The following is a 27,660-nucleotide window of genomic DNA, read 5'->3' as shown; positions in this document are numbered from 1 at the left end:
TGGCCAGTCCTTGTGCCTTGGTCCCACAGCTCAGGGAGGACCTTGATCCCTTCCTGCCCTCCTGGGTGCCCCAGAGACAAAGAACAGCTCAGTGAAAATGGATGGAGGCTGTGGCCATGAATTCATCAAAGGGACACTGTCCTCCTATTGATCCATCTGCAACCCGCTGTGGTCAGCAGCTATTCTCAGAGGCAGAGGCTGCCGTTGGGAGCACGATCCAGCACCCCATGAGAGGCTGGTGGTGGATGAACCATCATCAGCTAAGGGAAATATCACCCCCCTGGATGGTGGTCCCATGGCAATGTTTTCCAGCATCCCCCTCCAGCAGTACACCTCACTGATCCTTATTTCCTCAAGGAAAGAAGGAAGCACAATGTGTTGCCTGGCTGTCTGCTCCAGCTCACCTTGGGCTGATGGAGCATGGCTCACTCCCAGGATAGATGCAGCACCCACAGCTGGGGCACCCCCTAAACCTCAGTGGGTACAGAAGGCATGCTCTGAAACTGCCCCGGCATGGGGGAGCAGGTTTAACCCAGCCAGAAATTCATCCATCTCAGGGATGGAACCAATCCTGACCATGGCTTCCCAAAGATACGTGGGATCCCTCCCAGGAGAGCAGGGCACGGCTGCCAGGAGACGGCAGGAGCTGAGGCACAGAGATATGACAAGAGACCCTTTAAAGCCTGAGGGTTATGCTGGGGGAGAAAGGAAGTGTCATTATCGAAGACCTCAAGATCATCATCCAGGCTCTCCCACACCACTGTCCCCCACCCTCCCAGGACACTTGTCCTCCCCCTTCTCTATCAGTTCAAGCCCCCCTGCTCCTGCCCCATCGCCTCTGCCCCTCCCACCACCCATCCTCTGGGACAAAGCACGGTGCCAGCAGCACCTCCACCTCATCCGGGACCGCTCTTATGATTAAACACCCCCCGCACAGTCTCGCTGTGTGAAAGACCCGCATCCACCTGCCCCACATTCCCGTCCTCTCGTCAGGAGCATCTCCCTCACAAGGCAGGGCTGAAACCCTTTCCACCTCATCCCTGTGGAAGAGAAAAGGGGCTCTGCCCTCCCTTCGTGTTCACCATCCATTTTGCAAATGGGCTGCAAAGGCTGGCGGGGGAATCCTCGCCTTGTCCCAGTTCCTCTGCCAGAGCCCTGGAGTGAAATCCCCAAATGCGTAACACCCGCTCACCCTCTCATCCCCGGCAAATTCCAGCCCCAAACCCTTTGCAGACACAAGGGAAGCTCCCAGGCTCCGCAGGAGAGACCCCACAGCGTCTGCACGACGGAACGAGAGGGGCGGAGAGGAGAAACCCCACTCCAAGGAGAGCCAGGAGGGCGGTCCCTGGGCCGGTGGGAAGTTTCTGCTGCTGAAGATGCTGAGGGAGGGGAAGGAGAAAGGGGGGAAAAAAATCAAATGGAGTTGGAAGGCACCAGGGAGGTGGAGGAAGGAAAAGGGGAGGAGGGAGAGGAGGAGGGAGAGAAGGGGGGGTGGGAGGCTGGTGAGGAGGGATGTAGCCCATCGCCAGGCGAGCTGGAAGGTGGGCAGCCGGAGGACCGGCTCTAGGGAGGTTATAAAAGGCAGGACCGGGACGCAGAAGGACCCGCAGCCTCCGCGCAGCCCCGCGGGGACGCGCCACGCTCCTTCGCTGGAAGCCCAGAGAATTCTCTCCCCGACAGCAGAAGCAGCCCAGCAGGAGCGGGAACGCTGCCAGCCATGCCCCGGAGAGCGCAGGGGCGCAGGTGCAGCTGAGGATGGTGTCCAGCCTACGTCCTGCCCTCCTCCTCCTCCTACAGGTAAGATGCTTTCCTCTTCTCCCGTAAGGGCCCTTCTGCACCGTCCCCATCACCCCTGCGCCCTGCACCGCCTGCGTTCTCCGCAGTGACTTTTCAATTTCTTTGAAGGGAAAAGTAAAAAGAGAAACCGCAACACAAAGGGCCCCCGGGAGAATTCCTCCAGTCGAGGCGCTGGGGCTTGGCAGGAGCTCGTGATGCTCAAAAACCATCGCGGAGGGGGGCTGAAGTGAGTGATCATTTAAAGGACGGGAGAATTGTAGCCAGGTCCTCCTGAGCTCAGCCCAAGACTTCCAGCAACTCCCAGCCTTGTGCCTCCCAGTGAAACCAGCCGCCACCAGTTTCCGAGGCTGCTGGGAGGGGGTGGCCACTCTGGGGGTGTGATGGATGTGGACAATGCAACTGCAGAGCCCAATTGTATCCCCTGCAATTAATTTTCTAAGGAAGCCTCTCCTTCCTCCCCCCCCCCCCCCCCCCCCGCACCTGCAAAGCACAAGACTTTCTCTCTAATTTGCTCACTGTGGAAGTGTAGCAACTGCTAATTTTGCAGCTCTGCACAATATACAAATGCTTTGTCAGAAGCAATATTCCTTCTCCTTGAGGGCTTATCAATGAAGGAAATGTTCACAGCCCAAAGCGTGTTTAAATTCCAAACCCTGGACAAACGAGATGAAGGGGTTTCCAGTGAAATATTGAATTTTATTTGAACAAATCTACAGTGGCAGTTAAACAAAATGATCAGTTTTTGATAAAACCTCTGTGTCAAGGAAGGGTAAAAGAGCAAATCTACCTGTCTGGCTGCAGAATGGTGTCTCAGTGGCCCAGCTGGGACTGCAGCATTAAAACAGCATGTAAAGTGGAGGGAGAGCCCTCCCCATTCACACTGCTATGGGGAGGGGGTTGTGCACCCCACTGTTCAATTCACTGTGCATCTCACACATCACCTGCATCTCTGGGCCAGGAAAGTTCTCACCTAAGTGATGAGAAGAGCTGATGTGCACCAGGAGACCCCCCTCCCAAGCTGGTATTTCTTCTAAAAACTGCTCTTCTGAGCAACTGCTCTCTCCTATCGCTGCAACCCACTAAGCCTGATTGATAGGATTTATGGGAGCTCTTTTGCTGTTACTTTCTCTGGTTCAGGTTTTGTTTGCCTCTGATGTAAGAAATAAAGGTGAGACAGGGCAGGATCTTTTCCCACAGCCTAGGTCCTTCTTGGCCAGTCTGTGGGGACCAACACAGACCCAGTGCAGTCAGGTCATATTCTGGTGGGGACAGCCATATAGGTGTGACAGCTTCTGATAACCCTGGTGAGCAAAAATGGTCCAAAAGGAACCCAAGGGTGCTGAGGCACAGTTCCTCTATCCTCTATCAAAGCTCCTTTGGCTCAGGGGATTCCCTCACCATCCCCAGGTGTTCCCCAAGGATATTCTTCTTGTGAAGCTGGAGCAACAAGGTCCACAAAAATCTTCCAGAGTTTGAGCCAAAACCACCCCTATGCTGGGGCTGGGACCGGGAGGGGTGGGAAGGGGTCACAAAAACCAGTTCAGGCAGAGAAGCCTCTCCCAGCTGGCTCCAAAAAGAAATAGCCAATCTACAACCCTCCTCCCCCCCCTCCTTTGCAGTCAAGCTGTCTATTTTTCTTTACAAATACATGCATTCAAAACTCAGATACTTTTCCAGAACCTGTCCTAACCTTCTCCTGAGGACAGCATGGGCTAAAGCACCATGAAACTCCAGCTGTGAATGCATCCTTGCAGCCACATATACCTGCAGCAGCATCCAGCCTGTGAGTGCAGAGTCCTGCAGCAGCCCAGCTCCCACACAGAACTCAGAAGGGACAAACCTCCCCTGCAGATACTGGACTAGCACAGTTTAGGTGTTCCCCATGCACCTGGGTAGCACCTCCGCTTTAACATCAGTTTGCCCATGTTGCTTTACTGGGCAATCCCTCAGGGGGTTGGACAGACAGACTAGAAGACAGGCAGCCAAACTTGCTGCCAAGTGCTCCCTGGCATCCTGCAAGTCATTTAAACAAACTTAAAGAGTGATTAAAATAAACCAGTCCACCTGCAGCTCTGTCAGGAGCTGATAACATTTCTGGGGCTGATAAAACTGCAAAAACATTTTATGAAAAATCAGAGATTGATGCTGAGGGTGGGATAGTTTCCCATCACCTTTCACTTGACCACCTCCAGCAGCAATAAGCCCAAAAAACAGCCCCTTCCATGCTCTAATCCTTGCATAAGATGCAGAGCTGCAGTTGCAGGACATGCTGACCCTGGGGATCTTCCACTCCTCACTTTCCTTAGAAGCTGGAGTTGATTCAGTGTGTATGAAATCATCACTGTGGTTTCGCATCTTCAACAAAGTGAATGGAAAAGGCACAGCCTGTTCCCAGAATAACTACTCTGTCACCATAGGATGAATATATGGGTATACGATGAGAATATCATGCACCACCAGCTCAACTCTGCCCTGAAATCCAGCTCTGCTCACCCAAAATCCTGCACAGGGTTAGCCTAGAAGTTTGTTGTGAGCGACAAGCTCAAGCTGCAATTGAGTCTGCAGTGTTTAGAGAGGCTGCATCCATGGCTTTGTCTGTGAGAACAAGTTTTGAACCCAAAGAAAGCACAAATCAACCCCCAAATCATGGGGTTCCCTCACCAAGCACAGCCCAGGAGCCATTGCCTGACAACTCAGAGCTGTCACTCAGGAGAGCGTGACTCTTTCTGAAGATGGAATAACATACCTGGGGCCCATCTGTTATTTTTCCTTTTTTCCCTAACTGTATTCTGAGCCGATATAAGACACCCTCCTTCTCTGCTTTATCCACAGTCACCCTCCCAGGGGCAGTCGCCTCCATTCCAATGGCCAAGGGCAAAGTGCGTTGGCATTTTGCAGATTACAGTCCCTCTTCCACCCTGAAATCCTCACTATCCACCCTGGAAAGGCAATTGCAGATGCAGCTTTGGTGTGGCCCAGATTTCCTGAGCTATGAATGTGAATAAACTGGAAAAAAAAAAAGGGGGGGGAAATTAAATTGTGGCTGTTCATCCCAGGGCATAACCCTGGTAAAAAGGTGATGGGTGAAGGAGGGGGTTTGGAGCAGTCAAGATGTCGGGTTTGGGACAGAGCTGGAGGGAAAAATGTCCAATCCCAAATTGAAAATACCTGTCAATGCACAGGAGTTCCAAATGTACAATATGCAGGAGAGTTTAATAAAATTGCCTTAGAAAAACAGCCCTCCCTCTGGCTTGTGTCCATCACTCCAATCTTCCTCAGCAGCCGTTGCCCCTGCAAATCCAGATCCCGTAGGAGCTGCATGGATTTAGTTGGAAGCCTTTAGCTTCCAACACCCAGATGCCATTAGTCATTTTTTCACCTGTCCCCAAAAATCCATGTCTCTCTTGACAGATAAATGAGGTCACAATTACTTATGGCAAGCGAGGGAGACCTGAGCTTAATCCAGGAAAACCTTTAATTGTTCATAAATCAGTTTTTACAGGGCATTCATTTAGCCCTGATTAATATTCTTTTGTTAGGATCTGCATCCAGCAAAGTCAGAGAGGTACTCCAAACAGAATAAACACTCTTACCAAAGCTCCTGTCTACACACCACAGGGACTGGCCCTCCTAGATAATTTAATAAACTCGCAGATTTTAATGCCAGATGGAGATGTTCTCACTGCCTGCTCTCCCCCTGAGTAACATCAGACATGGAAAACCCCCCCACGGGTCTTGCTTTGAGCCTTGTTCCATTGCCTGAGTGTTGCCTTGATGCCTCAATGCTGGCAGGGCTTGGGATGAGGCTTTGGAAAAGCAATGAAGAAGAAACGGGCGCTTGGTAGGGCAGCAAAGGGGTTTGGAGGAACCCTGAGATCATGAGTGGCAATGCAGGTTACTGCCATGTCTAAGACAGAGGTGTAAAGAGGGTCCTTCACAGACCAGATGCTGTCTGGAGGTTTCATTTGCAGATTCAATTGAGGACGAAACTGTTCCAAGTGAAGGCCCTCCAGGTGGAGCAGGTAAGAAGCTCCCCTGCTGCAGAAAACAGTGCCTGGAACTCAGAGGTGACAAAGGCAAAGAGATCCCCTGCAGTGAAGGCAGGAGACACAGGGGTTTGGTGGCACCTCCAAGCACATTTACGGGGCAGCTCTTGTTGCAGGCCACCTCCAGCCTCCAGCTGCAGTCCTGGCAGGACGTGCTGCTCCCTTCCCACACCACTGATGCTGCTCTGCCCTCTGAAGTTGGCATCCAGCTCTTTTAACACTCCCTGTATTTAACACCCAAAGTCTGGCACCTTTTGCTACAGGCTCAGAGCCAAGAACAGACTCCATCCCCGACTAATGACCCAGGGAACCTCAGCAAAGGTCCAGGGCAGCAGTTGCTCAGCCCTTCCCTGCCTGTGTGTTCCAGGAGATCTTTCCTCTTCCACACCAAGTGCTGTAGTGAGCACCAAGCCCAGCCAAGCGTGGCTGATGGGTCAGAGAGGTCTCTACAGCAAGGACGACTCCAGAGTGGCCGGTGTTGTCATCCCTCCCAGGAAGGTCATGGTGGCCATCACTGTCCACTGCTCCCACTGCCCTCCACAGCTCTGTGCAAAGCCCCCGTCTCCCAGGGTTTCATCCCAGGCTACAATCCCACTAATCGCTCTGCTCTCCAATTACAGCCCCTCAGCACTAGACCTCCTAGACTGCTAATTAGGCTACAAGCCATCTATCTCGTGCTCAGAGCTGTCAGCCCTTCCTGCCATGCAGATCCCCTCTTTTTTGAGGCAAAATTATCACGGAGGGGAACACATGCTTGTCTCTGGGTAGCACAGCGCAGGGGGTGAGGTTGCAGTTGGATATGGATGTATTAATTACTATCTGTGGATTGCTTTGGAGAGCAAACGCACCACAAGGGGACATTAATTCCTAATTGTTATTAATTGAATTTTTCTGCCAGGTCAGTGGCAGGTCACAGAGACTTGACGCCATGTGTGTGTGATTGTGCTGCTCACCCTCACAGCAGCAGCCAGATTCCCAGTGCTGATGAGCTGACACTGTCCTAGTCCACTGTGCTGCATCTCCTGGCCCAGGGGACGCACCACCTTGACCCTTCACAGGCACAGGAACAGCTCCAAGAAATTCCAAATTTTTTGTTTGTTTGTTTGTTGGGTTTTTTGTTTGTTTTTTTTTTTGTTTGGTTTGGTTTGGTTTGATTTGTTTTTTTTTGGGCCCTGGTGGCACCAGGACATGATTGGTGTGTCCACATAGGAGAGATCTGCCCCACACGGTGCCCCACAGCCTGAGTGACCTTAGGCAGATGGTCCTCAGTGCCTCAGTTTCCCCTCTGGGACAGCCCTGGCATGGTGGATGGGGGAACACCAAACACAACAGATGCTTTCTCTGTGCAGGAAACATAGCACCAGTGTCAGGTTTTTGTATCTGAGCTGTGCAGTGAGGACCTGGGGGATGGGGGGGGGGGGGGGGGGGGGCTGTCCTACTACAGAAAATTTGAAGATGAAAGGAAGGAGCTGGTGCTCTGTGAGGTCCAGGGTTAAACCAGAACCATCCCTATGTATAAAACAGGGATGTTATACAGCCTGGAAGGGAGCTGGGTGGAGCTGAGCCAACAACAGTGGAGACAATGGTGGCTCCTGATGGAGAAGAAGCTGCTGCCAGAGTGGGCCCTCACGGGCCTGTGCAGGTCCCAGCAGAAACATCTTCCATCCCTGTGGGAGCAGCTCCCCGGGCTAACTGGGAGCACTGTGCGAAGTGGCTGCTTCCAGAGGAGCAGATTGCCTTCCTTTGTGGACAGCTGAGGGCTCAGCTGAGGCTCTCCAGGATTTTGGCAGGCTGGGAGAGGTCACAGAGGTGTTGCTGCCTGCAGGGCGGGATCTGCCATAGCTGTGAGAAGGCAGGGCTGGGAGGGCAGGGGAACACGGCCCCTCTCCGGCCCGAGCACGACCCATTGCCGTGCTGGGGCTCTTGAGGTGAGTTTGGCTCCAGCCCGGCCAGGCTGGGCCCTGCTGGGCACCATGTGGCATCTTACAGAGCAGCAATGCTCTGGCATGGCACGAGAAGCTCTTCAAGGACGGAGCTTTGACCTGTTCTCTCTGTAAAAGCATGAGGAGGGGTAACTCACAAAGAGCAAAACAGATAAGACGGCAACCAGCAAGTGCCAGATAAGAATTTTTTCACTGGGGCAAATCCCCCTGCAGCTGCCACCACTCCTGCTTATTCCCCTCAAAATGCTGACAGGAGTGGGACAAAACCTCTGCTTCTGTCAAGAGCTTTAGCCATACTGCAGTGAGACAAGACTCAGAGCCTGGTAAAAAAGCTCTTAGTATTTGATCTGTTTGGGGGATACTTTTTTTCCTTCCTTTCTTCTGTAGCTGATTCGGCTCACTTACAAAGCCTGCAAAGAGCCAGTGACTGCTCCATCCACACCCCTCCCTGCCTGTGGCTTGGTCCATGTGCTGCTCAGTGCCAAGACCTCTCCCTGTGTCTGGAAGGAGAATGGGCACTGCCAGGCTAGAGCAGGCTGGGATTAGGAGAAACGCATCCAATTAACACTTGAAAGGTTGTTCAGGTAGACAAACCATCCCAGCCATCTTTTGGGCAGAATTCTTCTGTCCCAGCTGCCCATGCCAGGAGCCACCAGGCGTGGTGGGCACCAGCTGTGGGCATCAACACAGAGGGGAGCAGACTCCCTACACCTTGATTCCTCCCTGTTTGGAGTTTAGGTGGTCTCAGCTTTCTGAAAGGAGACTCAGGAGGTGCTGGGCTCCTGCAGGATCACAAACCAGGATCTCCAAGCAGCTCCCATGCCAGGGCAGGGTTGAGCTGCCAGATCCCCTGTGCCATCTGGAGCAGTCATAACAAGGGAGCTATTCTCAACTCCATTTATACGTCTGCCTGACATCTCTCTTGCTGTCAAAACCAGCTTCCCAAGGCAGTAAACAGTTGTTTGGAAAAGAGCAAGTGGGTGCTGAGCTTGTCTTCGCCTGAATAAATCCTGCTAACGCCTTGGTAAGGCATGAGGATGGCTGGGTGTGCCAGCAAGAGCAGACAGTGTTTCGATGGCTCAAGGACAAGGGGAGGAATGTCGTCTCCCTATTCAGAGCAGTTTGGGAAGTAAATGGCACTCAGGAGGAGGGATCAGGGAATAGGAATCAGCCTGGCTGATGGGGGAGGCAGAGGTTGTTGTCCCCAAGGAGCTGGGAGCTTGCCTGCAAGCAGGGGAGTGCAGCCCTTCCTGCCTTCAAGCTCAGGGCTGTTTCTCAAGGGATCTGTATGTGACATATTTTGGGGCACAGCTCTGTCATTTAACCAGTGACTTTTCTCCAGGGAGTTTGGTCAGTCGTTGAAGGTGAAAGAAGTGGAGCTGAGCATCATCCACCATTAATGCTGGTGGAGCAGAGGGGATGAGCCTATGTCACCCTTCTCTGAGCTGGAGGAGGGAGTTGGCAGCTGCTTGTGTAGAAATCTGTGTTCTGCAAAATATCAGGTCCTCTCCTTCTCTCATCTGGCACCCTGGTGAGCTGTGAGACCAGCAGCACCATCCCTCTGCCATCCTTGCAATTCCTTCATCCTGGCAATTGCCTTTCTCACTTTTAGTTTCCCCAAACTCCTGCAAAGGCACAATAATTCAATAATCATTTTTCCAAAACAGCTTCTTGTGCAGAGTTTTAGCAGAGCTGGGTAGATCGTGGTCAGTGCTTTCTGACTCAATGGGAATGTTGGTGTTTGCTGACAATTCTCCTGAAAAAAGACTTCAGGCAGAGGTTTTTGTCTGTGGATCAGATCTCCTTAAGGATGTGTATGAACATCTTCCCACTGACGGCTTACAAGGCTGTGATTTCAGTGAGGGATTGAAAATCCAAACGTGGTGTCAGGCTCATCATGTTTCCCCTGTCTGCTCTCAGGATTGAAAGATGCTAAACCCAAAAGTGTTGACTAAAATGCTAAATAGCAGAGGTTCCATGATTCAGCAGGGGCTGCAGGAGGATTTGCTGAGGGGGGCATTCAAGGCAGGAGGGGATCACTGGGTGGGAAACAGAGAGCAGTGCCCCAGCCTTGGGCTTGGATAAGCACAGTTTCCATAGGAAACCATCCTGGAAATGGTACATGTCCATTGTGCAGCTTTGGGGGTGTTACCCACTCAGATATGGGCAAGCTCAGATCTGACCCAAGGAGGTATTTGGGAATGGAGAAGCATCATACTGCACATATAACTCCACCCCGTCTGCTCTCTCCCCATCCAGGCATTTCTCCTCTGCCATAGCCCAGTTGCAGCCTCCATCCAGGAGCAGTACTGCGAGAGCCTGCTGCCTGTCACCAACCACACTGGTGAGTGTCCCCCACCCCCAGCCCACTCGAGCCACTCCCCAGGGATCCAGTGCTTGGAAGAGGGTGTCAGGGGTGTCTCTGCTCTCATCTGCTGCTGCATGGATCCTTTTGGGGGAGGTGGGATGTGTGGACACTGCATCACAGCCCTCTGCTGCAGCCTCATTGCAGGGTGGCACTGGAGGAATGTAGAAGGTGCAGATCTCAGGAGATGAAAATAGGGAAAATAAATGTTTGTTGAGCAGAGGGGGAGATGGACAAAGAGACGTCAGGGCTGGCTGCCTGTTCTATGCCATGCCCAGGGACACCAGGACTTTGGCCCCTCTGTCCACCCACTCTACCATCCCTGTGCCCAGGGATGATGACTGGAGGTTTTGAATTTTTGTGGAGACCACGTCACCAGTGCAGTGTGGCCAGCACGGCTCCAGACTCAGGCAACTTTCGCCCCCCCCAGAGCTCCTGCACAGGTGTCATTGAGCACTTTGGGAGGTCACCCGTCACCAAGAGCTTCTGGGGATACAGCTATGGCCAGGGCTGGCTCAGCCCTGATGGGTGGGAGCAGCAGGGTCAACAGCCCACTCCTACTCAACACTCTACATGGGTTTGATCCAATCAGGTCAGAGCTTGCGCCAAAACAGGCTTTTAGCCTATATTCAGGATGTGACTTGGATATCACCTCAGCAATGACAGGTCTGGTTCAGTGACAGGTTTTGCGGGAGAAGTGTGAGAAGGAGTGGAGCTCACAGGGACAAGGAGAAAAGTCCTCCCCAGCTCTGGGATGCTGCAGTGCCGATTTTCCATGACTGAATGAGAATCAGAGCGGGCACCAAGGAACTCTCCGTCAGGGTGATGGATTGCCACAGGACTGGGCACTGAGGAATGGCCATGGGAACCCAGAGCTGAGGGATGGCTGCCTACCACCCATTAACAGCAGCATTAACAGCTCCTTTTTAACAAATCCCATCTTGGCAACAGCTGATCCAGTGTCTGGCCAAACCCAGGCTACCTTGCCCTGCAAGAATCTTCCCAAGCCCACAAGGTGGAGGCAGAAAGCCAGGCAACAGCAAAGCTGCCTGTGGAATGGCAATGCCTAGATGTCTGGTCAGACAAGAAGCATAGCCATCACTCATGTGCTTTGCTCCCTGAAGGTTTCATCACTCTTCTCAGGGAAGGCCTGTCCTTGGCCATGTTAAGCTGTGATAAATCCTGACCCAGGGCAGCAGGCAGGTCCCAGAGAATCCTCATGCCCAGCTCGTGGCCTTTTCCACCCACTGCCAGAACCCCCCAAGCCCCAAGGAGAGGTAAGAAATGGGGGAGAATTTCTGCTATGGTTTGCTGATGGATTGTCCTAGATCACCAACATCCTCAAGCACTAGGCGCTGCTTTCTGCAAGGATTGGGCTTCGCTGAGTGGGGATTTATCAGCATGATTCCAACCAGGATTTATTGCACCTCAGTGTCCATCTCCCTGACAGAGAGGAGAACATGAGGCTTCAGATTTGCAAATTGTCCATTATCTCTACACATCCAACCTGCAATTCCTGAGCAACCCATTAATTTGGATGGGGCTGGCACATGCAAGAGCCACTTCTATCTGGAGGAGGAGACTTAGAAGAAGCGGTAGAGGTGGAACTAATTGTCTTATGTCTGCTTGGAAGTGGAGTTCAGCACCAGCCCTGGTCCTTGGGGTCCATTTAGGCTCTGCCTGATGGAGACAGCGATTCCTATGGAGGGACATTTACTAAACTGGAAACTTTGATTTGAGTTATTTATCATGAAGAGTTGTTAGGATGATGCTAATGAGAATTGCAGCAGGGCCCTGAGATTTAATTTGTTAATGTCTTCACAACCCTTGGGAAAGGACACATGCTGGTAACATGAGCCCAGTGGTCCCCCAGTGCATGGCTCAGCACAGGATCTGCTGGATGCATGGACAGGCACTACCTTGTGCCTGTGTGCGGCATCCCTCCTCCAAAACACAGCCCAGCCTGGGCTCTCCTCCTCCCCTGGGTCAGAAGTCCCTTAATCTCTCTGTTTTAATGAGCATATGTGGCTGGACAGTGATGTCACCAGAGTGTCAGCACTCTCTAGGCATGTGCACTGAGCTGGAAAAGTTTCTGCCACATCAGTGGGATGGAGGGTGGAGGCACACTGGCATTATGTTGTCCAGGCTCAGGGGGTGCAGGTGGTGCAAGCACTCATCACAGGACATGGAGCACCTGAGCCTCACAGAACTCTCCTCTCCTGCCCTCTCATCACTGTGGTTTTACCCATCCTCCTTCAAGCCCCCAGTGCAGGGCAATATCCCTGGGAATTCAGACTCATTGTGATGCTCCAACTCGATAGTTTAGGTATCCATCAAAAATTCCTGTCAGTGAGCCCTGATTTTGGCTAGGACTGGGACATGGGGGCACAGCTGCACCCTCAAACATCTGCAAGCCATGAAAATCTCTGATTAAGCTTGAAAAGGAACACAATGAGGATCAGCATCCCTTGTCTGGGGTGGATAGGTGCTGTCCCAAGGGCTCCCAGCCCATGGACTGACTCAGACCATGGATTTCTCTGGCTGGTGATTTCAGCTCCCCAGTATCTGTGTACAGCTGCTTCTTGCCCTGTCACAAAACCCACCAGGGAGGGACAAGGTCATTTCATACACCAGGGCAAAGCATTCCCTGCAGCTGCAGGACCGCTTCTCTGGAGAGGGAAGGGGGAATCTGAGAAGATGGGAAAGCCTCTTCCTAATTAATAATGAGGCTTTTCCAAAGCAGCTCAGCAGAAAGCACTCAAGCAGAGCAAGCTTGGGGTATTCTCAAGGGGTTGTCTTGCCATTTGTAGCTCCTGGATCAGCCCAAGGAGTTGTCACCCAACTGCTCACATCCCCCTCTGGTCCTGGCTGCACAATCCACTCCTTTAAGCTTGTTATCATGATGAATTCTTATCCTCAATCCTGTCTGTGTGCTCAGGAGAGAGAGGGGAGCACAGAAAATTCCTTGTCAGGAAAAAAATGTTTCATGCCAGTGCCAGTTCACCTAAAGCAAAGAAAAATCACACCAAAGCTAAGCAGAAAAAAATAAATGTCTGTGGGTTTTTGACTGAAGGTTTTTTCAAGGGAGAAAGGGAGTGTAGCTTTGCATTAAATAAGGCAAATTTAATTGTTCCAGATACAGCAAAGTCCTGTGGCTAAGAAGCAGTGAGTGATGAGAACATATCCTTCACAGGCACTATCAGATAAGTTTGGTAACACATTTCACAGCAGGTGACAATTTGAGCAAGAGCCTTTCCACCCACTCCAGCTCAGCTCCCAAAGTGCTGATGCTGCTCCAGCAGCCCACGTGCCACTGCTCTTTCATTCACTTACTGACTCCCTTGGGGTGAGTCTGGAATTTAAATTCATAAAGGTCAAAATAACATTAGCGACTCTTTTCTCTTCGGTCTCATTGGCATCCCACCGAGGTGGAAATATTAATAAAGGAGCTGAGCAAGGATTAAAGATGTAGCAATGAGTCTAGGCAGGGACTTGAGGGAGAGACATGGTGCTGGACAGTTTAGGGAAACAAAACTCCCAACTATATTGAAAATCCTAGTGGTTTAAATATATACTTGTGTCCATAAGGCCATTCTGCTCCATCATCTGGGAAACAGGGATGTCAATAACAAGTCACTGATATTCACAGATTTTATTGTAGTGGAAGAGGGAAGATGATGAGGTTTCCCAGTAGGAAATGGTGTCCTGGCACTTCCCATTGTGAGCAGCAGCTACAGCACTTAAACTGTACTTTGGACTGGATGCAGTGAAGTCACTGCCAGAGAATGTTCAGTTGTAGCCAAACTAGAAGGTTCTGCTAGGAGGATTCTGCCAGGGAGGGATTTTGATGCTTCAGTCATCCACCACCAAATCCCAGCCAACCCCAGGAAATAAACAACTTCCTGCCATGCTTGATTGTAACACAACTCCAAACACTCTGTGGTTCATGTCAGGAGAACACGATAAGCCCCAAACACAACCCACTACATTATATACATTACATACATTGTATACATATACACACATATATATGCTGTGAAGCTGTCCATGGTTCATCTTAAATAACAACATTCAGCAGATGCATCAGATACCAACAGCGCAAGCTAGGTTTGGTGCCTTTTATTTATCCTTCTCCAGAGCAGCAGCAAAGACCTGAGGGGATAGACAGTGACAGTGAATAGCAACAAGCCAAAAATTAATTCCAAAGACCCATAGCTATCATAACACTTAATTAGCCTGGGTAATTATTTTACATTGAGGATCATGGAACTTGAATGCTTGGGAGGATTGCTGGGGATTTTTTAAGGACTGGAGTCTTACAAAGGTAAATAGAAGACCCCAAGACCCCTACCACCAAAAGCAGTCCTGGAGGGAGGGTGTAAGCAAGGACCTACTTTGAGGCAGCCACAGCTGCTCCCAGCCATCCTCAGCACCGACCCCTGCTCAGAGGGAAGGCAAACAGCTCCATCACCCCAATTTCTACCCCATGTTAATACAAATTGTCCCCCAGTGCCTTTTTCCTCAATGCCTCAAGGTGCTACTCAAGCATTTAACATCTGAGTGACTCCGCAGCTCAACCCGTCCACCCTCCCTGCCACCTCAGCACCTGGAAGTAAAAGCATCCCCCAAAGGCCCTTGTTTTTGGAAAATAAGGTGTGAAATGGGTCTTTCTTCTTCACCACTCTGGTGGAGCTGCCTGGGAGGCACAAAGAGATTTTTGTGCAATTTTGCAGTTGATGCATCAGACATCACAGTGAGTTGTGTTTTGATTAGACATGAAGTCCAAATTGATTGCCAAATGCAAATGTTGCAGCAGAGACACAGGGGACAGTCTCAGGGAGCCAGAGGCTCAAGGCAGCAGCAGCAATGCGGTCACAGAGGACATCAGGCTGGACAGAGATAACTATGGTTGAAGAAGAGCTCAGGACAGGTAGTGATATGAGTTTAAAACTTTCAGCTGTTAGACTCTTGAGACACCTTAGATAAATAACTCCATCACTCCCAGCACCAGGAATGAGCCTGTAGTTCAGATTTCCATCATCTCTCCTGGCCCCTTTGCATTGCAGAAGCGGGGGGAGAGGCTTCACCCTTCCACCCTTCAGAGTTGTGTCTGTGCACAGCAGCAAACTGGGACGTTGTGCTGGTGCACAGTTCTCCCCAGTGTAAAGCGGGGTGTGTTTACCAGCACAGTTATATCAGCACAGCCTTTACTTTACTCCTCTTCAGAGCATCCCAGCAATGGCTTGATGGTATGATAATACTTCAGACCTCCTGGCACCAACTCAAGAGCACTGTGGCCACACGTCTGGTACTGCTGGACCAAGATAAACATCCTCCATCCTCTTTAAATTTGCTCCAAATCTTATGGCAGATTATCTGGGAGTGGAGAGCTTTACCCTGCCAGGTGTCACATGGTTCCATGGCTTTAGCTCAGAGCCATCTAGGAGGCCCCTGTGAGTGGTGGGAACAGGCTGGAGAAGGATGTTTCCTAGAAACAGATGGGATATTGCTACAGTTATCTTGAGACAGTTATTGTCATACAGTTGTCTCAGTATAAGTCCCTGGACAGACGTTTTTTTCTTCAGAAGAAAGTAAATGTTTTATATTGCTTCAGAGCAGCCCAACCCAAAGGGTGAGAAGGGATTGGAGTGACTTCCCCTGTGCCACATTCCCTGTCTCAAAGTAGGGCCTGCTCCTTCCTCCTCCAAACACCATGTTTCTGTGTGGGAAGAAGCCAAACTAGGGGGATTGAGAGCAGGTAGGAAATTCACTGAGCCTTCTTGCTGTAAATCTGCAAAGACCCAACCTGTGCAGCCAATGGAGCTGAGAAGCCAGAGCACTCATGTGCAGAACCTGGAGAATAGTCCCCCTGCTAACACGGATGGGCAGCTGAGCAGGCAGGGAACCATTTAGTACTGATACATATAATTTCCATGCTAAACAGTGCTCTGAATGCTGGGAGCCAGGTGCCATTCAGGAGGAGCTGAAGCAAAGAGTTCTGCTGGGCAAAAGGGATGTTACAGTCCTTGTGGCACTCTTTGTCTTCACTGTTTCACTTATCACTTCCCCACCAGGTCGGGTTTTTTTTCCTTTTTTCTGTATGCTGGAGAGAGCAGAAAGAGCAGCATCTGCTTTCTGCAGCTTTTCTTTATCAAGCCGTTCTCAGTATGAGCCTGGGAAAAAATATTACAGCCACCCACTAGATGAAAATCTGGTGGGACAGAGGTCCAAATGCTGCCAAGTGGCAGCACAGGGATGAAGCACAGGGAGAGGTCCAGAAGCATCTGACAGCCTGGCTGAGCATCTCATCTGACTGCAGCCCCAGATTGCAATCTCACCCCGCAGCACCACCCCGACCCATGGGATCAGGAGGGCTGAGCTCCTGGTGATGTTGATACAACTTCCCTGTGGCGGGACTGGTGGGACCTACGGGGTTTGGTGTCTGGTAGGATCCTCTCATGCTCTAACGGGAGTGCCAAGTAGCATCCCACCAAGTGCCATGGAGAAAGGTGGAGATATTAAATCCAGCCTTGAGCAGACATATCACAGAATGATGCAACTCTGTCTGGCTACATCATTTCCAAGAGTCTCTCTTGGGTTTGGTTATTAATGGCATTGCTGTGAGTTTGTTTTACTGGTGGAAAGTATCATCATTGTTGCTCTCTGGCCCTGCCGACTTTTTATTACTCACTCTTCCTGTTTGTCCTCCCTGAACAATCTGTCCATCCCCCAGAACAGACCCTGGAATGCAGGAGGGAAACTAAGGCAAAAGAGGATGCAAAGAAAATGGAGTTTATGCTCAGCACTACCAGCCCCTGGGAGGGGTTGTGATAGCTGCATGAGCTGCGTGACTACATTAGTACTGTGCAAGCCTCATTTTCCTGTGCTGCTTTGTTCCAAGTGAAGCTTTTCCCGTTCCAGACATTCACACAGCTTCTCACCTCGGTGGCTAACAGGGAGAGCACTTGCAACTTAACTTTGTCCTCAGTTCAAGTAATTACTGGTTGTTTTTTCTTTAAATGGATGAATGTTATAAAATTTTTAGCTGTGACCCTCTATTTCTCTGTCAAATTTGGGTCAAAACAACGAAGAAGCTCAAGAAATTCAAATGGATGCAGAAAGACACAGACACACACGTGATAAAACTCACCTTGTTTCCTACAAAATACAGGCATAAAACAGTTAACTTAAAGGGAAGGTTGCCACAGCAACCCTACACATTAGCAAAGCTAAATGCAAAGGTCATTGTTACAATTAATTTCTCCCTACAAGCTATGGGAGGCAGAAAGTAGCACTCACCATGCTCTGATGCTTCCCCAGCTCACATGCTTGGAAGCTGTTTTCCTTTGCTAAGATATTTGAAGACACTGAAAGCCCTGAAAATTTTCTCTGAGAACATTGCAAAATAACAAGGAGCCAATTTTTCAGATAATCGATGAAAACAAATATTCCTCCATAAAAACCTTCATCATTATCATCAACAATATTTCGCTTTTTTTCCTTTGGTCACTCTTCAGCCAGCTCCATCCATTGGAATTTTGGGGAAAGGCATTCAAATAACCACAAATAGAGGAGGATAAGAAACGTGTTCTCGTACCCAAGGAGCTGGGAATTTGTCTTAGGAAACGGCAATTTCTGTCTCTGTGCCAGCAGCACAAACATCTCTGGTACCCAGGAGTGGTTTGGACTGCACTCTGCCCCTTCCAGCATCTCCTGATCACCCATTTTCTGCTTGTCTTGGATTGTAGTACATGGATATTGCAGCCATTGTGCTTCCAACCTCACTGTGAGATAGAGCAGGGACATATTTAGTTAGCTACAGTACATGTTGTTCTAAATATACACAAATTATACATAAAAAAGCCTGCAATCTGGCCTACCTAATGCCTATGTTAGCACGCTTGTGTAGCTGGGAGAAACACACAAAACTGAAATAGCTGCAGTTTTGGAGTTTTCCACCTGGGAAAGACTGGAAGAGACCAACAGGAATGGATGGGAAAAAGATTTTGCAGCCAGGAGGTGTGAGATGTTTGAAGAGGCTTAGAACTAGACTGGATAGGCCACTGAGGAAGAGAAAGTCTGGCTTATCGTCTTTCGTGGGGCTAGATGCCAAAGTCATGGCTGAAGGAAAGAACAGGGCTGAGAAACCAGAGCCAGGTAACCCTTCATGACCATGATGGTTCAACCAGCTCTTGCAAGTCTCGCACAGCCCCCAGTTGGTGTCTGCCATGAGGGTTTTCTGGGGGCTGAGTTTGACCCATCAGCTCATCCAGCAGCCCTAGCTCTACAGGCAAATCCTGACCTTTCAACAGCCCATGGAAGTGGCCCATGCTAGCCCACAGGCCTCTGCTAACCCTGTGCACTTCATCCTTGCAGGTCCCCAGTGCAACGCCTCGGTGGACCTGATTGGTACCTGCTGGCCCCGGAGCGCAGTGGGACAGCTGGTGGCTCGGCCCTGCCCCGAGTACTTCTACGGCGTGCGGTACAACACCACCAGTAAGAGGGGCAGCACTGCTGGGGACACAGCGGGCAAGGGTTCTGGGTCACAAGTGACAATACCCCTGTGGGAAAAAAGCTCATCAACCATAAAGGAAACAGCGCCTTAGACCCCAGATTTCAGGGAGGGTCATTTCAGAGAAGCAGCTTTATAAGCAGGTTCTCCTGGGAGGAGGAGAGGGCTGATGTCCTTGTCTTGGGGACAAAGGCAGAGGAGTGATCCTGCCCTGCCCTTCAAGGTGGTACAGGGGTCTGAAGCCCCCAGCTGAGCAAAGAGTGGGAGACTTTGAACCTCATCCCCTACTGGCACAGGTGGCTGCACTGTCACTACCAGTGACATGCTGGGAGTAGAGGATAAAGCAATAGCATATGAAAAGTGCCCAAAGTCATTCCTAGAATAAGGTTGAGTTTCTGACCACCCAAGTGCTGTTTTTGATGAAAGAAACACCTTGCTTCTCACAAAAAACATACATTTTTCCATCCTGCACATTCTTGCAGCCATGGAGGATGGCACAGACACACAGCTCCTCCATTGTGGTGCCTCCTGTGCTGCTGTAGGAGCCTCTCTGCATTAATCACAACTTGAGCCTGTCTCTGAGCCTTTCCCAGCCCATCACACTGATGAGGCTCACGGCCTCCATTTAATGGAAGCCCAGTCTCACCCAGTGCTGGCATCGCCCCACTGCTGACGCCAATCACAGACTCTCTGGGGCACCTGGGCCATTCCTTCCCAATTAGCCTTGCCACCTATTGTCCTCGCTAGGAGGCAAAAAAGCTCCTAATCCATGGAGAGAAGTGAAACTTGGTGCTGCCATCTCAGCAGAGATCCTGGGCTGGCACAGGATCTTGATCACCCAAGCAAACAGCTGAGTGAAAGGGAAGAAGAGTCTAGCTGGTGCTGGTTCCACTGCATCCCTGTGTATGGTGAGGAGGTATTGGGTCCCCCAGAGCTGGTGCAGACCCAAAGCTCTCGAGTGGGTCTGAAATATTTCAAGGATTTTGGTTCTGCAATTGTGACCAAGGCAACAGCTGAGCTGCCTTCAAAGCAGAAGATGCCACTGGCCTGATGTCAATTCCCTGCATTAGTGACTGTCAGGTCACATGTCTGTGCTCATCTCCACACTCTATTAACCCTTGAATGGGCATCCTGTCTTTCAGATAATGGGTACAGGGAATGCCTGGCGAACGGGAGCTGGGCAGCACGTGTCAACTACTCCCAGTGCCAGGAGATCCTCAGTGAAGAGGTAGGAGCTTGGGAGTCCCTGGGGTCTGGGCAAGATGGCAAGAGACAATGGAGTTTTGAAAGGCAACAGCATCCAGGCCAGGAATGGCCCATGGGACCTGAGGGCTGAGAATGCAACACCACCCCAGTGACAAAGTTGCATGTGGCAATTATGACCCCTTCTTGATTTGCATTTTTATCACCATCAGAAATTATGCCATGCCTGTTTCCATCCCCATTAAAAATCCAAGAGAATTGGCAGTGTGAGGTCCCCAGGGCCTCTAGGTACAGATCAGCCCTGCAGCTCCCTCTTGACACAGCACTCAGTGAAAACCCCATTCTTCCCTGCTGGCAATGAAATAAAGGAGATATTTAGGAAGCTGAAAAAGATAAATAAATGGAGATCAAGAATTACATGCCCCTGAGCAGGTCAAGCCACCCCTTGAAGCAGAGGAGATGAGTTTTTCATTTGCAGTTGATATCAACTCTGGTATTTAAGATGCTGATGTCTATTGCCAGGAATGGTTTTCTCATTCTCACTAAATGGCTAATTCACTGATTGGATGAGTGCCTAACAGCAGCAGTGATCAATTAATTCAATTATCACTCACACTTTTCCTCTGCCCAAATTCATCCCAGCCTCTCAGCTGCCCTGAGGGCCATTGGGATGAACTGTGATACAAAATTCCAGTGAGTTCTAGCAGCATTTCCCCAGAGGATGGTTGGGATGTTCCAGCATTTAGTTGTCCCATGAGCTACTCTGGTATTAGTGGGATGTGAAACCAGGCTGGTGCCTCTCCTTCCCACATTAGCCACATCTCCTTCCGTTCCCACTGTCCTGTCCCAGGGTGGGCTCCAATTCCTTCCTGAAAAAGGGCCCAAAATTTGAGGTGCAGCTGCCAAAGGTGATGTGGTGGAGGAGGTGGGTTTATGCTGGTACCAGAGCTGCTGCTGACCCTCTGCCCATCTCCCCCACTCCCAGAAGAAGAGCAAGCTGCACTACCACATCGCCGTCATCATCAACTACCTGGGCCACTGTATTTCGCTGGGGGCCCTCCTCATGGCCTTTGTCCTCTTCATGCGCCTGCGGTGAGTGACAAACCTGCTGCCATGTTCCCGTGAGGCCATCTCAGGCAAGGATGGACCCAGTTCCTGTGCTTTGCCATCGCCTCCCCCACAGCCACTGCCCTCTAGGCTGGAGGGATCCTGCCTATCTCAGGGTTGTTTTTCTTCCGCTATTTTTTCAAAGCACCTGGTTAGGGAGGCAGAGGGTCCTCCTTGGTGCCTTCCACCTCCTGGTCTTCTTCCTGCCCACCTCACTCAGGACATGGTCCCAGCAGGTCACCCTCACCCAAAAGAGACACTCAACTCCACAAACAGCACTGTCCCCAGTCCCCGTGCTCTGATGGTGCCTTGTTCCACCCCTCTCCAGGAGCATCCGGTGTCTGAGAAACATCATCCACTGGAACCTGATCACAGCCTTCATCCTACGCAATGCCACGTGGTTCGTGGTGCAGCTCATCATGAGCCCAGAGGTGCACGAGAGCAATGTGGTAGGTGCAGCTCTGCCAGCCTGAGCCCAGCCCTGAGCAGCTGGGGGGGTGCAAGGACCCTGGAGATCACAGAACCACAAAATGGCTTGGGTCTGAAGGGACTTTAAGGATCCTTTAGTTCCAAGTCCCTTGCCATGGGCAGGGCCACCTTCCCTATCTCAGGTTGCTCCAAGCCCCATCCAACCTGGCCTTGGACACTTCCAGGGATGGAGCAGTCCCAGCTTCTCTGGGCAACCCATTCCAGGGCCTCACCACCTTCCCAGGGAAGAATTTCTTCCCTAAACCTACTCTCTTTCGGTTTGAAGTTACTAAGATTTGGCTACAAAAGCAACTTCAGGCAACAAATAGGGCTGACTGGTGGCTGGCAGGCACCCCATGTGTATGAGAAACACAGGTTTGATTGCTCTGCTGGGGTCTGTGCTGCTCCTTGCATTGTTTGCCCCACTGACACAGAGCTCAACAGGCTCCACGTCTCCTGGCAGGTTTGGTGCCGCTTGGTCACTGCTGCCTACAATTACTTCCACGTCACCAACTTTTTCTGGATGTTCGGTGAGGGTTGCTACCTGCACACGGCCATCGTGCTCACCTACTCCACGGACAAGCTCCGCAAGTGGATGTTCATCTGCATCGGCTGGTGTGAGTGCCAGGCTTCCCCATACCCAGGGTTTAGTGATGGGTGATGCCCCCTCCATCCCCTGCTCCAGTTCTTCTTGCACACAAAGAGCTGCAAAAAGGGTGCCAGGAGCAGGAGGATGGGACTTGCATGGACACATCATCTCACTGTGTGGTTTGTGTGCAAGAAAAGTCCTGTCACCATGTGGTTTTGTGGCAACCTTGTACCTCTGAGACTCACCTGTGCGTTCCCCTGCAGGTATCCCCTTTCCCATCATCGTTGCCTGGGCCATTGGGAAGCTCTACTACGACAACGAGAAGTAAGCCTGATTGCTCTTATCCTCCTTTCTTCTTTCTATCCAAAATCCTCAGGGATCAGCTGTGTCAGGAATTCTGTCAGGGAGGAAAAAAAGGATACTATTCTTCCATTCTTTCTTTTATCCCACCTTTCAGCTCTCTGCAGCACAAGCCCTGCCCCTGCTTGTTTCTCCTCAAAAGGCAAATATGATTTTTAAGGGGAAAAAGAGATTAAACCAGATCCCCTACAATAGGTTTGCTAAAGGGAGCTGGGATTTAACCAGCAGAGATCTAAATTACCACCACCTGAGCCATTTTCACAAACACCTGATAATGAAGGTCTTAACAGGTGCCTGAGAGTTCATCCCAGAGTGGGAAGTTGAAAGGAGCCCATTGAGATAAATGGCAGCTTGTTCTGTTTTCCAGAGGTAGTTTTCCCTGCTGACTTCAGAACCCCCATGCTACTCACACGGGCACTGATTGAACAACCCTGACAAGGTGCTCCCAGGACGGGGATACACCTGAGTGAGCTCCTTTAGCATTTGCTGGACAGAGGACAGAGCCGACCCAGACCTGTGTGTGTGAGATTATGGAGAATCATGCAATATGCTGAGTTGGAAGAAACCCACAAGGATCATCAAGTCCCACCCCTGGCCCTGCACAGACCCCCAACAGTCCCACCCTGGGCATCCCTGGCAGCACTGTCCAAACACTCCTGGAGCTCTGGCTGCCTCAGGGCTGTAACCATTCCCTAGGGAGGCTGGGCAGTGCCCAGCACCCTCTGGGGGAACAACCTTTCCCTGATATCCATCCAAAATTCCCCTGTGACACAACCTCAGGCCATATCCTTGGGTCCTGTCCCTGTTGCAGGGAGCAGAGATGAGGGCTGCCCCTGGGGAGGAGCTGCAGTGCCTGGTGAAGTCTAAACTCAGTCTCGTCTGCCTCAGCTGAACATTCCAAGTGCCCTCAGCTGCTTCTTATGTGGCCCCTCCAGACTGCTTGCCCTCTTCATGTCCCTCCTTTGGACACTCTCTAATGACTTCAGATCTTTCTTACATGGTTGAGCCCAAAACTGCCCCCGCGATGTGAAGTGAAGTGAAGTGAAGCTGCCCCCATGCAGAACAGAGTGGGGACAGCCACCTCCTTTGTGAGGAGGATGTCCCTGCTTGTCCTGCAATAACCAGCTCCCACATCCACATGGGGTCCATAAACACTCCCACGAGCCCACATGCACCTCCTTTAACTGAGTTCCCAGGGAAGCTATTCCACAATGGCTGCAGCAGTTTCAGTTTTAGTGCTTTCACCTCACTGACAGTGACTTCCAGAGACTGTGCAAGGACAGGAGTCTATCCAGGTTGCTCCCATGTCAGGCTTGTCCCTGACACCACTTGTCCTTGTTTTGCAGGTGCTGGTTTGGGAAGCGAGCAGGTGTTTATACTGACTACATTTACCAAGGCCCCATGATCCTGGTGCTTCTGGTAAGAGCAAAATGACCTTGTGTGCTAAATAGAAAGTCCTTCTGTGTGCAGGTGGGACACAGCTGCTTCTGTAACAGGGTATGGCCCCCTCCTTTAGCTTCACTCTGCTGGGGCTGCTGCCCCACAGCAGCACTGCTCCTCACCCAAACTGCCCCTTGAGCAATTTTGGACTTGGGGTGGGCTGCAGAAGGAGCCTGGAAACCTCATTCCGACAGGGACATCCGATCAGCAGACACTCCAACACGCATCAGTAGGTCCCTCCACCCCTGCCCTGGCACTGTGTGGGTGTGGGTGGATGCTTTGCCAAGCATTTGCAGAAGCCTGGGGTCCTTGACTCCATTACTTGATCCTGATTCCACCTCTCTGTTCCTGGTCCCCACCTGAGTAGCAATGCTTGATCCAAGGGTCACGTGGATGGGGCTTTGTCTTTTGGGGCTGGACAAGGAAGAGCAGAGATGGCAGGCCACAAGATGGGGGTCCAACCTGAATTTGCAGGGGGAAAGCCATGCATGAAGTCCCAAAACTGTTCCTTCCTCCTTGCCCAATGCTGAGAAAACTCAAAGGAGTAAAAAGCACTGGCATAATGGAATGATTGATCCTTCTTCCCATTTCCCTTCCCACCAGGCAGCCAGGCCACTACTAATTCCTGTCAATTGTGCTCAGCTCCAAAGATGCCTTCCCATTCCCTTGTTAGTGATTTGGCAGTCAGGAGAGCAGCCAGGCAGATCTTGGCTGTGATGACAGCCTCTCTCCACCTTAGATTCTTCCTCTTCCTCTACTTTTTCACCTTCAGCCCTTTCTCTAGCACTTGTACTTCCTTGGAAATCTCCTGGCATGCCCTGCTGCCCTGATCCCTTAACCAAACTCCTAAATCTTATTGTTCAAGTGTTTTTAACAAAGGCAGACATCCTCTCACGGTGCATGGAAGGCAGTAGATCATGTTCAAGAGGAAACATTCTCATTTCCCCTGCCTCCCCCACCTCCCTACCCTGCCCCACTGCAGAGGAAATGAGAGGAAATACTGAAGGAGCAGACACTAACCAGTGAACCTGTTCCTCCCAGATCAACTTCATCTTTCTATTCAACATTGTCCGAATCCTCATGACAAAGCTCCGAGCTTCAACCACATCAGAGACAATCCAGTACAGGTAAGAGTACGAGTGACCCTGCAGGAAACCAACCTAGGAACTGGGTTCTCTCATGACTAGTGAGGATGGGAACAGCCCCATTAGCCAGGTAGCAAGGGGATGGGAGCATGGAGAGACACCTAAGAGCACCTCAAATGCTCTTTGGAGGCCCATGGTCATTAAATCTGGCTAGAGAGAGCCTTGTGATATAGAGTGTGGATGGCTGCTTCTGCCTTTGAAGTGAACCCTTGGGATCTGAGTCTCTTTGCAAAAGCCTGTTTTGGTGGGACCTGAGGAGCTCTCCAGGCTGGGAGCTGCAAATCCTGGCATGGAGGTGAGAATTAAATCACTGCTTGACAGAAAAGCAAGAGCTGAGGAAGAAGTGATGAATTGATGCCACCCCAACACCTCCTTGTAAAGAAGAAGGCAGTACTCCCACAGCACAGGGCAGGAAGATTTAACCCTTCCTTGCTGATGGGGAATATTTTGCAGACATCATAAGAGGTGCACAGTCAGAGCAGCTCCCAAAAGTACCAGGAATAGAAGACACTTTGGGCTTCATCATTGCCTCTGTCTGGATCATTTTGTGGGCAGGAATTGGGGAATCTCACTGTGTGTCAGGTCAAGAGAAGCTGTTTTGAGGTGGAAGGTGGCTTTTTCAGCTGAAAATGGAAAAATTCTGGTTCTGTTATTGGGAAATGCCAGCTTTCCTCATCACAGAGCATTGAACTGGGATGAGTGGTTCAGCTTAGGGTAAGCAAAGATAAAAGTTCTTGGAAAAGGCTGGTTAGCCCCAGTCTGCATCTTTGAGAGACTTTTGGTTTTCCAGTATTTGCCTCATTTAAAGGGTTTATCACCTTTGGGCAAGAGAACATTTTCATTTCCCAGAAATCTTCCATGGGACAGGAAAACTTGGAGAACTTGGTATGTCATAAACTGTGCACTTCTGCTTAAACCAGGCAAGGGACAGCCCTGGAGGGCTCCAGCTCACCTTAGATGGTAAAAAGCTGATGTGCCCCTGCTGCCATGGCTGCTCCCTTGGAGAAGCTACACCAGTGAATGTGCTATACTGTAGTTTTCCAGCTCCTACCCTTGGTGCCCTCCGGCTCCTCCATGTCATCAGCCTATTTGTGTCAGGGACTCTTTTCTCCTCTAAGTCAGAGATGCAAAACAGGTCCCAGACCCCTCCCTGCCCAGCTCAGACCCTCCAGGGGATGACCATCACTGTTGGAATCTTCCATTAACAGGATCTTTAAGCAAAAAGTGATGACTTAGCATTGTTCTTGTCCCCTGATCCAAAGGGGAATGAGGTGCCAAGCCCCAATCCTTCCTGCACTCTCTGTATCAGCACTATAACTTTTCACAAACTGCACTTGTAATCTCATCAAGATATCGAATTAATTACCTGAGATAAGGTTTTCACAAACTCATGTTGAAGGGTGTGAATTATTATACCCTCCTTAATTCCTTTTTAATTGAGCTGTAGATCAGCCAAGCAATCATTCCATGCCAGCTCAAGGTCAGGCCTCTGCTCTCTGCTGCCCTTTTCTGGGTGGAGAAGCAGAGCAGGGGCCCAGTGCTCAAACCAGCTCAGTCCCTCGGGAATTGCACTGGAAACAGCCTAACTTGGCTCCATCCTCCCCCAGTCACTGGTTTTCAATTCCTAGTAGACCTGTCCAAGCCATGCTGGTGCTGGGAGTGAGATGGGCAGTGTCCTTGTGCCCAGGGCTGCACTGCAGCAGCTCAGGTCCCTGTTTTCTCCCTAGGAAAGCAGTCAAGGCCACACTGGTGCTGCTGCCCTTGCTGGGGATCACCTACATGCTGTTCTTTGTCAACCCAGGGGAGGATGAGATCTCCAGGATAGTCTTCATCTACTTCAACTCCTTTCTGGAGTCTTTCCAGGTAATGGTTCTCCACACTGGCTTCCATCCCACTCCTTTCACCAAGGGATGTGGAGAAGCCCATCCTGGCTGATGCCTCATACTGCTTCTGCCCCCTCCCCAAACCCCAGAGCTGCTCCAAAGCTCCTGGGCTGGGGGTACCTGTTGGCTGTGACTCTTCTGCTTGTCTCCTTCCAGGGCTTCTTTGTCTCTGTTTTCTACTGCTTCCTGAACAGCGAGGTGAGCACAAGGGGCTGGGGTTTTTTGGGGCATTCTTCCTTGCAAGCAGATAAGTTCAGCACAAGGCTCTACTGCTGCACAGTGCTTGGGGGGTGGTGGTTCCTAATTCCTCATCTGAAGGTCTTTGGTGATTGGAGTTGGTCCTATACCTGCAGCCCCAGATTTTGCCCAGACAGGAATGGCTGCTGTCTGTGTCCTCCTCTGAAGGAGGAGAATCCACTCCCAAGAACAGATGCTCTCAGGGTGCACCTGTGTGATTTGGTGCAGCAGTGCCAAGAGTCCACCCCATCCCAGGGAAATCCTTCCCCAGGGTGGGCCCCACACAAATGGGGATTGCACAAGGATGAGGACATCTCCCAGGCTCTGACCCAAAACGCAAACAGCAGAAAGCAAAGGAGCTGAGAGTAGAAGTGAATCCTGGGGCCAGATATTTAGGCAGCTCTTTCCTCTGCCTCCTCAAAATGCTCCCACACCTTTGCTGGCTCAGGAAAGTTTAGCCCACATGAACCTGTTTTGTTACCAAATCACACACCATTAATCCTTTTTTTGGCTGGATGACTGAGGAGAAGGATGGCTGGTGCCTCTGAACAGCCTCTGTGTGATG

At 50.8% G+C, this 27,660-nt stretch overlaps 1 protein-coding gene and 1 long non-coding RNA gene across 4 annotated transcripts in view; one reads left to right on the top strand and one right to left on the bottom strand.

Moving 5' to 3' along the window:
• Window positions 1-1,569: 1,569 nt before the first annotated feature.
• CRHR1 (corticotropin releasing hormone receptor 1) overlaps window positions 1,570-27,660 on the top strand; it is a 28,760-nt gene continuing 2,669 nt past the window's right edge. Inside the window, exons 1-12 of one of the 3 annotated variants that reach the window (XM_066205123.1) lie at window positions 1,570-1,797; window positions 10,046-10,130; window positions 18,528-18,647; window positions 19,806-19,891; window positions 20,852-20,958; window positions 21,302-21,422; window positions 21,905-22,058; window positions 22,294-22,354; window positions 23,737-23,809; window positions 24,872-24,957; window positions 26,703-26,838; window positions 27,015-27,056. In XM_066205123.1, coding sequence (XP_066061220.1) covers window positions 1,756-1,797; window positions 10,046-10,130; window positions 18,528-18,647; window positions 19,806-19,891; window positions 20,852-20,958; window positions 21,302-21,422; window positions 21,905-22,058; window positions 22,294-22,354; window positions 23,737-23,809; window positions 24,872-24,957; window positions 26,703-26,838; window positions 27,015-27,056 — 1,113 coding nt within the window. In that variant the 5' untranslated portion in view covers window positions 1,570-1,755. The other 2 variants (XM_066205124.1, XM_066205125.1) reach the window with 2 other exon arrangements.
• On the bottom strand, window positions 17,236-23,268 carry LOC136301895 (uncharacterized). The gene is made up of 3 exons (XR_010723952.1): window positions 23,166-23,268; window positions 22,276-22,427; window positions 17,236-17,935 (listed from the first exon to the last, which is right to left on the bottom strand). It is a non-coding gene; the product is annotated as an uncharacterized lncRNA (long non-coding RNA).

Source organism: Chamaea fasciata, unplaced genomic scaffold (genome assembly GCF_029207755.1).
Source record: "Chamaea fasciata isolate MVZ Bird 193981 ecotype frontalis unplaced genomic scaffold, bChaFas1.0.hap1 SCAF_27, whole genome shotgun sequence".
NCBI classification, from domain to species: Eukaryota; Metazoa; Chordata; class Aves; order Passeriformes; family Sylviidae; genus Chamaea; species Chamaea fasciata.
The sequence above is the reverse complement of the archived record's forward strand: the minus strand, read 5'-3'. Positions and strand labels throughout refer to the sequence as shown.